This window comes from Paroedura picta, chromosome 5 (assembly GCF_049243985.1).
Source record: "Paroedura picta isolate Pp20150507F chromosome 5, Ppicta_v3.0, whole genome shotgun sequence".
Taxonomy (NCBI): domain Eukaryota; kingdom Metazoa; phylum Chordata; class Lepidosauria; order Squamata; family Gekkonidae; genus Paroedura; species Paroedura picta.
The window spans coordinates 121,167,545-121,180,309 of record NC_135373.1 but is presented as its reverse complement, the minus strand read 5'-3'; the positions used below and the strand labels follow the sequence as shown (position 1 = coordinate 121,180,309).

At 49.0% G+C, this 12,765-nt stretch overlaps 1 protein-coding gene across 1 annotated transcript in view; it reads right to left on the bottom strand.

The window, feature by feature from the left end:
• Positions 1-12,765, bottom strand: part of USP6NL (USP6 N-terminal like) — a 116,176-nt gene that overhangs the window by 22,922 nt on the left and 80,489 nt on the right. Inside the window, 2 exon segments of the mRNA XM_077340799.1 lie at positions 2,049-2,129; positions 12,166-12,205. Of these exon segments, the coding sequence (XP_077196914.1) occupies positions 2,049-2,129; positions 12,166-12,205 (121 nt within the window).

Here is a 12,765-nt window from a genome sequence, read left to right as displayed (position 1 = left end):
TATGTGCTTCCCGAGTCTTGGGGGGGGGGGGAATCTGACAGACAGGAGAGGATTGTGGGGAGGCGGGAGGGAAAGAGAGAGAAGCAGACGCACGGGGAATGAATCAAACATGCTCTCTAATAGGAAGTTCCGGACCAGAAAGGTCGTATCACAAATTGGCAAGAGGCGCTTCATCCCCAAGGCTCTTTGTCATACCGCAAAAAGTAACACGCATACCGCTGAATGCAACCGTTGCCTTAGTGATGGGGAAATGGTTTTTAAACAATATATCCAACAGGAAAATGCTGATTTAACACCTGCCTGAAACGCCTTCGGGTTTTTTGACAGCCCGAAAGTTTCGTGCTGACCTTTTTAGAGAAACCTGGGCAGGCGGTTTCTGTTCGACAAATGCGTTAATCTGAGGCAGCAAAAACAAACGGGAGGTGCTTTAAAAGACTAAGAAGGACTTGGTTCTACCGTAAGATTTTGTGGAGGAGAGCCCGCGCCGTGGATCTGGCCAAGCTGATCGCTGCTGTGCCATGGTAGGCGAATTCCCTCCAGGCCAGGCTGGATTCTGAAGATGTTTGGTGGAAGGATCACTTGGGCATGGAATTGGGGTCACTCTGGGTGGGCAGGTAGTGGTGAGTTCCTGCATTGTGCAGGGGGTTGGACTAGATGACCCTGGAGGTCCCTTCCGGCTCTATGATTATATGAAGCTGGCTCAAGGGCACAAAAATCTTGTGCTGGACGAAAATCTTGGTCTTCGCATTGGGCCGATCCTGCGTTGAGCAGGGGGTGGGACTAGATGGCCTGCATGGCCCCTTCCAACTCTAGGATTCTGTGATTGTGTCCCGAAACTCCTGTTTCTCCATGTCTTTTTCCATCATAGCATCCGTTTGATGGACCAGGCTGTCCGCAAACAGGAAGCAAGGCAGCATCCTGACCACTTTTCCAAGATTTTTGCGGAGCAGGATTAAGTTTGTCAACCTCTAGGTGGGGTCTGGAGATCTCCTGGGATCCCGGCTGATTCTGGGTTGGAGGGGGGCATCATCTGGGCATGAAGCCGCTGCCAGTCTGAACAGACAATACTGATGGTGAAGGACCAAGGGTCTGCTTGAGAACAGAGAAAGAGATCCCCTTTAGTCTCCCCTGAGCTTGCTAGAGTACTGGGAATTCTATCAATCTGCTGACAGCATGCAAGGGGATGCCAAATCGCTAGAGTCAATGTTGATCATGACTTAATCCTTTGAATGTAGCTTCACAGGTTTCTTCTATTTAGGCACACAAATCTCCATTCCCACTGCACAGGTATAAATCAATTATTTCCTAAATAAATTGGAAGCCAGCGTGGTGTAGCGGTTAAGAACAGTGGACTTCTAACCTGGAGAACAGGGTTTGATTCAACCTTTGCTTCTTCGTGGGCAACCGGCTGGGTGGCCTTGGGCTAGTCACAGTTCTCTCAGGGCTGTTCTCGCAGAGCACTCCGCTCAGAATTGGAATCACACGGAGCTGGACGAGACCCCATAAGGCCATCCGGTCCAGCCCCCACCTTCTCGGGAAGTTAAAAATCCCCCTGTTCCCCAGGACTTCTCAAAGATACCAGCTAAAGCAGGGGTAGTCAACCTGTGGTCCTCCAGATGTCCATGGACTACAATTCCCAAGAGCCCCTGCCAGCGTTTGCTGGCAGGGGCTCTTGGGAATTGTAGTCCATGGACATCTGGAGGACCACAGGTTGACTACCGCTGAGCTAAATATTTCCTTTGCCAATTCTTTCAACACTCTTGGATGGGATTCTACCTCCCTTGCAGGGTGTCAGCTGTGGGGAGAGGAAGGGAAAGGGGATCGCAAGCCACTTTGGGACTCCTTTGGTCAGTGAAAAGCAGGGTCTGAAAAATCCCAACCCTTCTTCTTCTATCTGCAGTTGGAACTTTCTGTAGCAGCACTGCCCAAACTCCAGGAAAACAAATGCCTGGTTCTTTGCAGATGCATCATTTAAAGCCATAATACCTGAAAAAAGCCATGTACATGATGCTTAAATTGCCATTGCAGGGAAACGCCATTTTTTTTACCTTTTCGGAGTTCTTGTATTTCTCCCAGCTTTTCAGCATCTTCAGCCATTTTGTCGTTCTTTCAATTTCCAGATACTTTTGCTGGAATAGAAAGGCAAGCATCCATTAGTTTCTCCAGCAACAGACTGAGCCACAATAGGGTCATGGAGCTTCATAAAAAACACTGCTAAATATTTTGAAGTTACATATAAGGCAGCCTTTTCCAACCTTTTAACTGCAGAGGAGCCCCTGAAATAAATGTTCAGGCTTCAAGGAGCCCAGGAAGTGATGTCAGCTAGCCACGCCTCCCTGCCACACGCCTCCATGCCCTCAGAAGTGATGTCACCACCTGCACCCTTGGCCCTCCTTTCACACCCTCCCTCCGCCTTTACTACTGCTACGGTGGCTCCGCCTCATGTAGTTTGGAAAGAAGGACAGGAGTTAAGATCCCCCCCATGCCATGTCACAACCAACTCTGTCCCCCATTGATTTTTACCCCCCTTGGCCTACCCCCCAAGCCCTCTGGGCAGTGCCAGCCAGTTCCTTATCTTGTGGCCAAATTCATTAAGGTAGGAATGGAAAGCCTGCGGACCCCCTCCGGAGCTTCCACGCCCCCCCCCCCAATTTTTTGGTTGTGTTTATGACCTAGATCTGGTTCATTCAAATAAGAGAGCCCTGATATTACTGAAGAAGAAGAGTTGGTTCTTCTATGCCGCTTTTCCCTACCCAAAGGAGTCTCAAAGTGGCTTACAATCGCCTTCCCTTTCCTCTCCCCACAACAGACACCTTGTGAGGTGGGTGAGGCTGAGAGAGCCCTGATATCACTGAAGAAGAAGAAGAGTTGGTTCTTATATGCCACTTTTCTCTACCTGAAGGACTCTCAAAGCGGCTTACAGTCGCCTTCCCTTTCCTCTCCCCACAACAGACACCCTGTGAGGTGGGTGAGGCTGAGAGAGCCCTGATATCACTGAAGAAGAAGAAGAGTTGGTTCTTCTATGCCGCTTTTCCCTACCTGAAGGAGTCTCAAAGAGGCTTACAATCACCTTCCCTTTCCTCTCCCCACAACAGTCACCCTGCGAAGGAGGAGAGGCTGAGAGAGCCCCAATATTACTGCTTTGTGTGAATAGCTCTATCAGTGCCGTGGTGAGCCCAAGGTCACCCAGCTGATTGCATGTGGGGGAGGAGTGGGGAATCAAACCCGGCTCACCAGATTAGAAGTCCGTACTCCTTACCACTACACCAAGCAGACCACTGTCAGACTGAACCTCGATGGGCAGATATCTAGACCTTCGGGTGACTTCAAAAGATCACGGCAGGACATGGGAAATTGATAGTCCCGCCCCTAAGGTGCCTGTTAGAGTAATATGCCTTAAGGCAAACCAAGTCTAGAGGACGACTTGGATGACCCAGGAGGTCCCTTCCAACTCTATGATTCTATGAAATCACCTGTCAAGATTTGGGCTAACACTTGATACATTGCCTATTTGTTAAAAGGTAAATGTGAGCAGGCAGAAGTGGCGAAAATATGTAATACAGAATAGGTAGCAAAGATGAAACCGATAATGTAGAATGTAAAACCAATTAGTTGTGAAACTGGAAATCTAAAATGTTGAGAGTACTGAGGGACCCTAACAAAAACTGCTGCATTTTACCAATAGCATTTTAAAAACCATAATGAAGGGGGCATTGGGCGGGGGGGGAATGCACTGCGTGATCTATATAATCATTCTGGTGCTGCAGAGAGCAAGTACCTAGAGGAGCTATAGGATAGGTGGACATATGTAGTCTGGAAATGTTTTTATGATGTTAAGTGATTGCTGTCTGAGATTGCACATTCTCTTATTTGCTTTTTTTTATTACTGATTTGAAATGTTTTAAATCCTTTTATAGTTTCCTTTTGTATTGGAATGGCCTATGGCTACGTGCAATAAAATCTGACGACTGTATAATCATTTTCAATACACATAATTGTGCAATGCAACCCCCTTTTCGTTTCCGCATCCCCTTGATACATCGACTTTGTTTTCCAAAAATAAAAATAGACATTAAATATGAAGATTGCGCACTCTGCTCTCTGACCACACCGAGGAGAGAGGCGTAATTTAGTTAAACGCCGCTGGATGGACTAATGACAGCTTTTCCCCGTGAGATAAAAGACAGCCGGTGACTACAGGTTGCTGTCAGACTGATATCATGACTGTAATTTCCCAGCACTTCATGTCTCCGTAATAGAAGAGAAGTGTTCTAACGCACTATAATCTTGCCTTTTGCCTGTAAGCCGCTAAGGAAGAGTTTGTGGCGCTTCGTGATGCTTAAGTTCTGTTGTTGGCCGTCTAGAGCAGGGGTAGTCAAACTGCGGCCCTCCAGATGTCCGTGGACTACAATTCCCAGGAGCTCCTGCCAGCGAATGCTGGCAGGGGCTCCTGGGAATTGTAGTCCAGGGACATCTGGAGGGCCGCAGTTTGACTACCCCTGCTCTAGAGGAACAGGTTGGCCACTGCGTGAGACATGATGCCGGGCTAGGAGGACAATTGGTCTGGGCCCAGCGTACCTGGGAGACTGCCTTCCTACCTATACACCTCAAAGAGAATTATGCTTTGCCACCTCCAATTGGCTGCGGATCCTTGGCTCCAGAGAAGCACGTCGGTCCTCAACAAGGGCCAGGGCCTTCTCGGTCCAGGCCCCCACCTGGTGGGGCCACCCTGAGCCCGCTCACAGGGAACAGCAGTACAAAAACTGAATGAATGAATGAATGAATGAATGAATGAATGAATGAATGAATGAATGAATGAATGCTGCCATGTAGAGGATGGAGCAGAGTAATTCTCTCTTGCTCCAGAGGGACGGACCAGATCCAATGGGATGAAATTAATGCAAAGGAAATTCCATCTAAACATCCGGAAGAAGTTCCTGACAGTCAGAGCGGTTTCTCAGTGGAATAGGCTTCCTCGGGAGGTGGTGGGTTCTCCATCTTTGGAGATTTTTAAACGGAGGCTGGATAGCCATCTGACGGAGAGGCTGATTCTGTGAAGGCTCAAGGGGGTGGCAGGTTACAGTGGATGAGCGATAGGGTCGTGAGTGTCCTGCATAGTGCAGGGGGTTGGACTAGATGACCCAGGAGATCCCTTCCAACTCTATGATTCTATGAATGAATGAATGAATGAATGAATGAATGAATGAAGGAAGGAAGGAAGGAAGGAAGGAAGGAAGGAAGGAAGGAAGGAAGGAAGGAAGGAAGGAAGGAAGGAAGGAAGGAAGGAAGGAAGGAAGGAAGGAAGGAAGGAAGGAAGGAAGGATATTAGCAAGAGCTCATTCCTTTATTCACTCATTTTTGGACACCAGACATGATTATTAGTCTCCAAGGCAACTTTCTCCAACACCAGACAGCTGGGTGGCAAAATTCTTTTTCAATATTAAAATTAGAGGCTCCTGGAAAGAGACACACATTTTCCCTGTGCACATTTTCTCAGTAAGCCCCAAGAGTGGCAGGCTGTCATCCTCCTTGCGACTCCAAGACAACTCTGTCAATCAGATTTGTTTATTGGATTCCTCACCCGCTTTGCGATGGGAGTCCCCAAGCCTGCTCTGTGAAATACAAATCGACTTAAGACCAAACTTTGCTTCAAAAAAAAAAATTAAACCGTAATCTAAATAGGCCTGTGAGATGTAATATAGGCAGAAAGAGGAGACAATACATCTCTGGCAGAAATTCAGAAAAGAAACTCAAAACCAAAATATATACCAAATCTCTGTTCTGCATGGAAAACGCGGCACGAGAGGAGAAAAATGGAAGTTCTGACCTGATCCCAAGCAGGTGGTTTGATGGTGACTTGACCTAACTCCTACCCTCTATGGCAGGGGTAGTCAAACTGCGGCCCTCCAGATGTCCATGGACTACAATTCCCAGGAGCCCCTGCCAGCGAATGCTGGCAGGGGCTCCTGGGAATTGTAGTCCATGGACATCTGGAGGGCCGCAGTTTGACTACCCCTGCTCTATGGGATCTCTCTCTGCCATAGGGCAAGCAGTAATACCTAGGGGTAGGGGGGAGAACATTGCTACCCAATGCCTAAGGCTCCCCTTTGGCCTGATCAATCGAAGGTCAGAGACAGAGCCATGGTTTCTAGGCAACAGCACGCTTCTACGGTCCCCCCGGCCCTGCTGTTATCAATTTTCCCTTCCTTGCAGAAATCTTAAAAGTCTACAGCTCGATGGTCGGTGTGTTTAAGGCCCCAAGTGGGTTTCCGCAATCCAATTGTGACGGAGGAATATACACATTCAGCAAGAGGCAGTATCTTTTTGAGGCATCCTAGCCCTGACCTGGATAGCCCAAGCTAGCCCTATCTAGTCCACTAAGCAGGGCTGGTACAAGTCAGTGCTCGGATGAGAGACCACCAAGGAATATTAGGGCTGAAACGTGGAGGCGGGCAATGGCAAATCACCTCTGAATGACAGTGGTCTGGAAAAACCTATGGGGTCACTATAAGTCAGCTGTGAAGTGACAGAAGAGAGGGAGAGGGAGAGAGATTGTTCTTCCAAGAGATAAGAACATAAAAAGAGCCCTACTGGATCAATCATGGACCATCTTCCTAAGAATATCAAAAGAGCCCTGCTGGGTCAGACCAGTGGTCCTTCTGGTCCAGCATCCTGAGAACATAAGAAGAGTCCTGCTGGGTCAGACCAATGGTCCATCTAGTCCAGAATCCTAAGAAATAAGAAGAACCCTACTGGATCAGACCAGGGGTCCATCTAGTCCAGCATTCATAGAACATAAGAAGAGCCCTGCTGGATCAGACCAATGCAGTCCAGCATCCTGGCTCACAAAGTGGACAATTAGTTCCACAGGATGGCCAACAACAAGGCAGAGATGTCAAGGCCTTTCCTCTGAATGTGGCAGTTCCCCTCAGTCACCATAGTTAGCAGCCACTGATTGGCTTATTTATTAGATTTTAATTTTATATCGCCCATCCTGGTTGCCCGGCTCTACCTGGAAGTTGGAAACTCTAATCAGACCCCATGTGTTCCTGACCACACTGGCCAGGGCTTAGCAGGGACACCATTTTGGTCACAATATCGGGAGCAGGAAACATGAATGTGCCAACGTGTATGAAGGACACTCTGTGCAAAAGCCAAGACGGCCGTCCCCTGGGACCAGTTCAGTTGCCCATTTCTTGTGTTCTGCAAACTATCAAAACACTGTGCTGCATAATAAGCGAGGAGGTGGATTAGCTAATTTGCGGTGATGACATCTGACATTTCAACGTGTTCGAAAAAGCATTTGGCTTCTAAAAATTACGATTGCTTTCAAATTATCGTTCACGATTTCTTCCCTCTGAAAGCCCCAAGGGGACTGTATTACCAAAGGAAGGAAGGAAGGAAGGAAGGAAGGAAGGAAGGAAGGAAGGAAGGAAGGAAGGAAGGAAGGAAGGAAGGAAGGAAGGAAGGAAGGAAGGAAGGAAGGAAGGAAGGAAGGAAACAGTGTTTTCTTTGAGCAAGGGATAAGGATTAGCAAGAAGGAGATGCAACCTTTTGAAAGTGCTACCATTACATTAATTGCTGGGAGAGATGACCGAAAGGCAACAGAAAGCAAAGAGCAGAAGTCAGAAACCTCACGAGACCAGCTGTCCCATGACACCGTGCAATCCCAAACAGAATTAACACTCTTCTAAATCCACAGAAGTCAATAGGCTTACAAATGTGAAAAGCTGTTTTGGATTGCAGAGTGTCAGAAATATACCAGTGTAATAAATAAATACATAACAACAAGAGACAAACGCTGGCACATCCCTTCCTGCAACCCACTCACAATCTGCCAAAGTTCACAAAATAAGCATTTCTGTCAGATGACTATCTAGGACTATCTAGGAAGTTTAAAAACTTCCAAAAATGGAGAACCCAGCACCTGCCGAGGAAGCCTGTTCCACTGAGAAACCGCTCTAACTGTCAGGAACTTCTTCCAGATGTTTAGATGGGATTTCCTTTGAATTAATTTCATCCCATTGGTTCTGGTCCGACTCTCTGGGGCAACAGAAAACAACTCTGCTCCATCCTCTATATCTGGGGTAGTCAACCTTTGGTCCTCCAGATGTTCATGGACTCCAATTCCCATGAGCCCCTGCCAGCAAATGCTGGCAGAGGCTCATGGGAACTGTAGTCCATGAACATCTGGAGGACCACAGGCTGTCTACCCCTGCTCTATATGACAACCCTTCTGCATGGAAGTGAAAAAGCCAAAGGACGGATCCAGACTGCTCATTTACAGTCATGCAAATGCAATCCCCAAACCACCGGAGGTCAGGATATCACCAAAAACTTAACAGTAAAATACGATTATTAACATTATTGGAAGAGCATAATGATTAAGCCCAGGAAGAGCTTCCTGGCGGTTAGAGCGGTTCATCATTGGAGCAGGATTCCTTAGGAGGTGGACGGCTCTCCTTCTTTGGAGGTTTTTAAGCAGAGTCTCGATAGCAATGCTGATTTGGTGAATTCCGGCAGATTGTGAGAGGAAGGAAAAAGACGACAGAGAGGAAGGAAAAAGACTACCTACGCTTCTAGGTAGCACTGTGTGTGAACGAGACCTTGGGGTACTTGTGGATTGTAAGCTGAACATGAGCAGGCAGTGTGATGCAGCAGTAAAAAAGGCAAATGCCATTTTGGGCTGTATCAACAGAGGCATCACATCAAAATCACAAGATGTCATAGTCCCATTGTATACGGCACTGGTCAGACCACACCTGGAGTACTGTGTGCAGTTCTGGAGGCCTCACTTCAAGAAGGACGTAGATAAAATTGAAAGGGTACAGAGGAGAGCGATGAAGATGATCTGGGGCCAAGGGTCCAAGCCCTATGAAGATAGGTTGAGGGACTTGGGAATGTTCAGCCTGGAGAAAAGGAGGTTGAGAGGGGACATGATAGCCCTCTTTAAGTATTTGAAAGGTTGTCACTTGGAGGAGGGCAGGATACTGTTCCCGTTGGCTGCAGAGGAGAGGACACGCAGTAATGGGTTTAAACTTCAAGTACAACGATATAGGCTAGATCAGTGGTCCCCAAGCTGCGGGCCGCGGCCCGGCGCCGGGCCGCAAAGGCCATGGCGCCGGGCCGCGACTCCCCCCCCCCGCCCCCCCCCGCAGTAAAAAACTTCCCAGGCCGCAAGCTTGCGGCCGGGAAGCTACTTACTGCAGGAGGGCGGGGAGAGGGAATCAGGGCCGGGCCGCGCCCACTCGGCCCGATCTGCGGGTGCGGCCCGCGGGCGCGGCCGGGCGCGGCCCGCGGGCGCGGCCCGGCCCGATCCGTGGGTGCGACCCGTGGGTGCGGCCGGGCGCGGCTCGCGGGCGTGGCCCGAAGCATGGGCGTGGCCCGCGCGGGCGCGGTCCCTGCGGGCGCGGCTCGATGCCCTGCCGGTCCCCAGCCTAATAAAGGTTGGGGACCACTGGGCTAGATATCAGGAAAAAACTTTTCACAGTCAGAGTAGTTCAGCAGTGAAATAGGCTGCCTAAGGAGGTGGTGAGCTCCCCCTCACTGGCAGTCTTCAAGCAAAGGTTGGATACACACTTTTCTTGGATGCTTTAGGATGCTCTGGGCTGATCCTGTGTTGAGCAGGGGGTTGAACTAGATGGCCTGTATGGCCCCTTCCAACTCTATGATTCTATGATTCTATGACAACGGCAACGAAGAAGAGTTGGTTTTTGTAACCTGATTTGTCTCAAAGGGGCTTACAAACACCTTTCCCTTCCGCTCCCCACAACAGGCACCCTGTGAGGGAGGTGAGGCCGAGAGAGCTCTAAGAGAACTGGGACTGACCCAGCTGGCTATATATGGAGAGGTAGGGAATCAAACCCAGTTCTCCAGATTAGAGGCCAACACTCTTAACCACTGGACCACGCTGGCTCTTGCATCCCTTTCTTACATGCCCAGGGGAATGTGGGCTGCGACTTGGGGGTCAGGAAAAAATTTCCCTCCAGGTCCACTTTGTCCAGTGAATCCTGAAGGAATTGTCTTCTTCTGAATACAGAATGGGGGTCAATGGAGGTAGTTGTGAATCTCCTGCATTGTGCAGGGGGTTGGGCTAGAGGTCCCTTCCATCTTTCTGTTTCTATGATGATGGGGGGGGGGGGAATACAGTTAGATTTGTCCCTAAACTATATGAATTAAAGGGATGCAATCCAATTCCCATATAGAAGCTTTCTCGTGGTGGATTTAAACATAGTAAAGATAGAACGTTGCCACGGACTAGCCACTAGTGTAGATGAAACATTGTACCTGGTGGAACCAAATTGGAAGATGTTACTTCTTTGGTGGTAACTGCAGGTATGCATTCAGCTGCTCCGAGCTGGAAAAATCGGGGCCATTTTATTTCAGCTGGATTCATTTTTTTTTTTCTAGCTACCAAAATGGGTGCATCTGAAAAATCCTGAAAATATTTGTGCCTCAGCTTCTCAGTTCACTCCAACCTGTGGGATTGCATTGCTTGGGTCAGCGTTTTTCAACTTATTTTACTACTGAGAAACCCCCGAAACATCCTTCAGGCTTTGAGAAACCCTAGAAGGGGTGTGATGGTGCAGATTACGGTTTGGAAGCCTAGCTGTGGACACGCCCACCTGGGGCCCCTCCAGGCCCACCATTGGCCACTTGGAATGGGGAAATATGGCCATATACGGTCATATCACCCAATAAATGTTATAGAAATCTAGTCTGGGTCTATTAGGGAGAACCAGCAGCAAGGATCTCCCAGCCCCTAGGCTCAGCCGCAAAAATGGCTGCTGCTGGAGGCGGAGCCATAGACATACCCGGAGGAAGGGGAGAAGAGGGGAAGTCGGGAGGGGAAAACTGGGAAGTGAGTGAATTAAATCAACACAGGTGGCAGCTTTCTCCAAAGCCCTGTTCTTTTCGTCTGCAACCACCCAATAGATCTCCAATGGCCTGTCACAAGGGCCCCACCTGGCTCCACCCATTTCCTGAAATCACTCGGTGGGCACCACATAAAATCACGGTGTCATGGTGCCCGATGGGCTACAGAGGGGTAGTTTTTAAAAATGAAATTTGGGATTTCTAGCATTTCTCAAAATCCAGTCCTGAAAAACCACAGTGTTTGGGATTGAACAAAACAAAACCATAATATACAAGTAAAGGTCCTCTTTGCTCCTGCTTAATACACACACGCACACATTACAGGGAAATGACGCCCAGGACCAGAAGCCACTTAGAAGAGCGAAACTTTGGAGGGCCTTTTCTGTTTTCACACAGCAGAGAGCGACTTGAACCAGGCAGACATCCAAGGGCAATTTAAGGGGGCTTAGTTAAGTGCGGCTCAGCGGAGAAGCGGCAGAGCGAACCGGGATGGCTCTTAAAAAAAAATCTTCTCAAGCTACCAAGGCTCAACATCCACTTGGCCAGTGACCTCTCTGTCGATCCTGAAAGTCTTTAACGACTCCAAGGGGAGCACGTCGGCTGCCTCTGTGGGAAACTAACTGCGGGATCATCGTCCAGACCGGACAGGGGGAAAAGAACCTTGCTGGACTCAAGGCCCAGCTGAGCTTCGGCCAGTCAAATATGCGGGCAAGAACCAGAGTCGTAACCAGCACCACTACAAGGAATCCAAATGCGGGATCCGAATTAGCTCGCTACTGTGTGTAAGTGCCATCAAGTCAGAATCCGAATCACCAAGAGCTGGAAGAGACCACCAAGGGCCATCTAGTCCAGCCTCCCACCTTCTCAGGGACTTAAAAAATCACGCCCTCCTGACAGGTGCTCATCCAATTCCCTCCTAAAAACTTCCAATGAAGGAGACTCTACCAGACTCCAAGGCAGTGCATTCCATCTACGGACAGCCCTCAGCCAGAAAATTCTCCTTATATTGAAGCGGAACCCACTTTCCCATACTATGAACCTACTGCTCATAGTCCTTGTCTCTAAAGCGGCAGGAAACAAGCTAGCTGCTTGTTTCCGCTCACCCCCGTGCCTCCTCCAAGCAACACATAACCCAGCTCTCTCAACCTTTCCTCATAAGACGTGGATTAAGTCCTGCCAACTTAACCGCATCCATACAAGTCAAAGTCCTCCAAAACGTCCTGTCATTAAACCGTCTTGCTCAGGGCAAGCGCAGCATAGAGACACGAGACGAAAAACTCCAAGACTTACCCTGTCTGATGCTGAATCATGGACGGGGAGCTCCTCTTGGCTAAAAATAAAGAGGGGGGGGGGAGGAGAGAGAGAGATTTTTATCTGCATTTAATCAAAACATTTCCTTTTAGATTGTCATGGGGCATTAAAGGCAAATGCAGCAGATAGAATTTGAGGAACTGGTTAAAACGTCAGCATAATATAAGAAACGGGGGGGGGGAGGGGAGAAATGGCTTTTTGTGTCCCACCTTTTAATCCAAAGGAGTCTCGAAGCGGCTTACAATCGCCTACCTTTCCTCCCCCCATAAAAGAAGCCCTCTGAGTTAGGTGAGGCTGAGAGACCACTGAGAGAAAATGCAACTGGTCCAAGGGGACCCAGCTGGCTGCATGGAATGGAGGAGTGAGGGAATCGAACCGGGTTCGCTGAGGCTGCTGCTCTCGGGCAGAGAGGTCTGATCCAGCAGGGCTCTTCTGATGTTCTCAGGATGCTGGACTAGATGGACCCCTGGTCTGATCCAGCAGGGCTCTTCTGGTGTTCTCAGGATGCTGGACTAGATGGACCCCTGGTCTGATCCAGCAGGGCTCTTCTGATGTTCTCAGGATGCTGGACTAGATGGA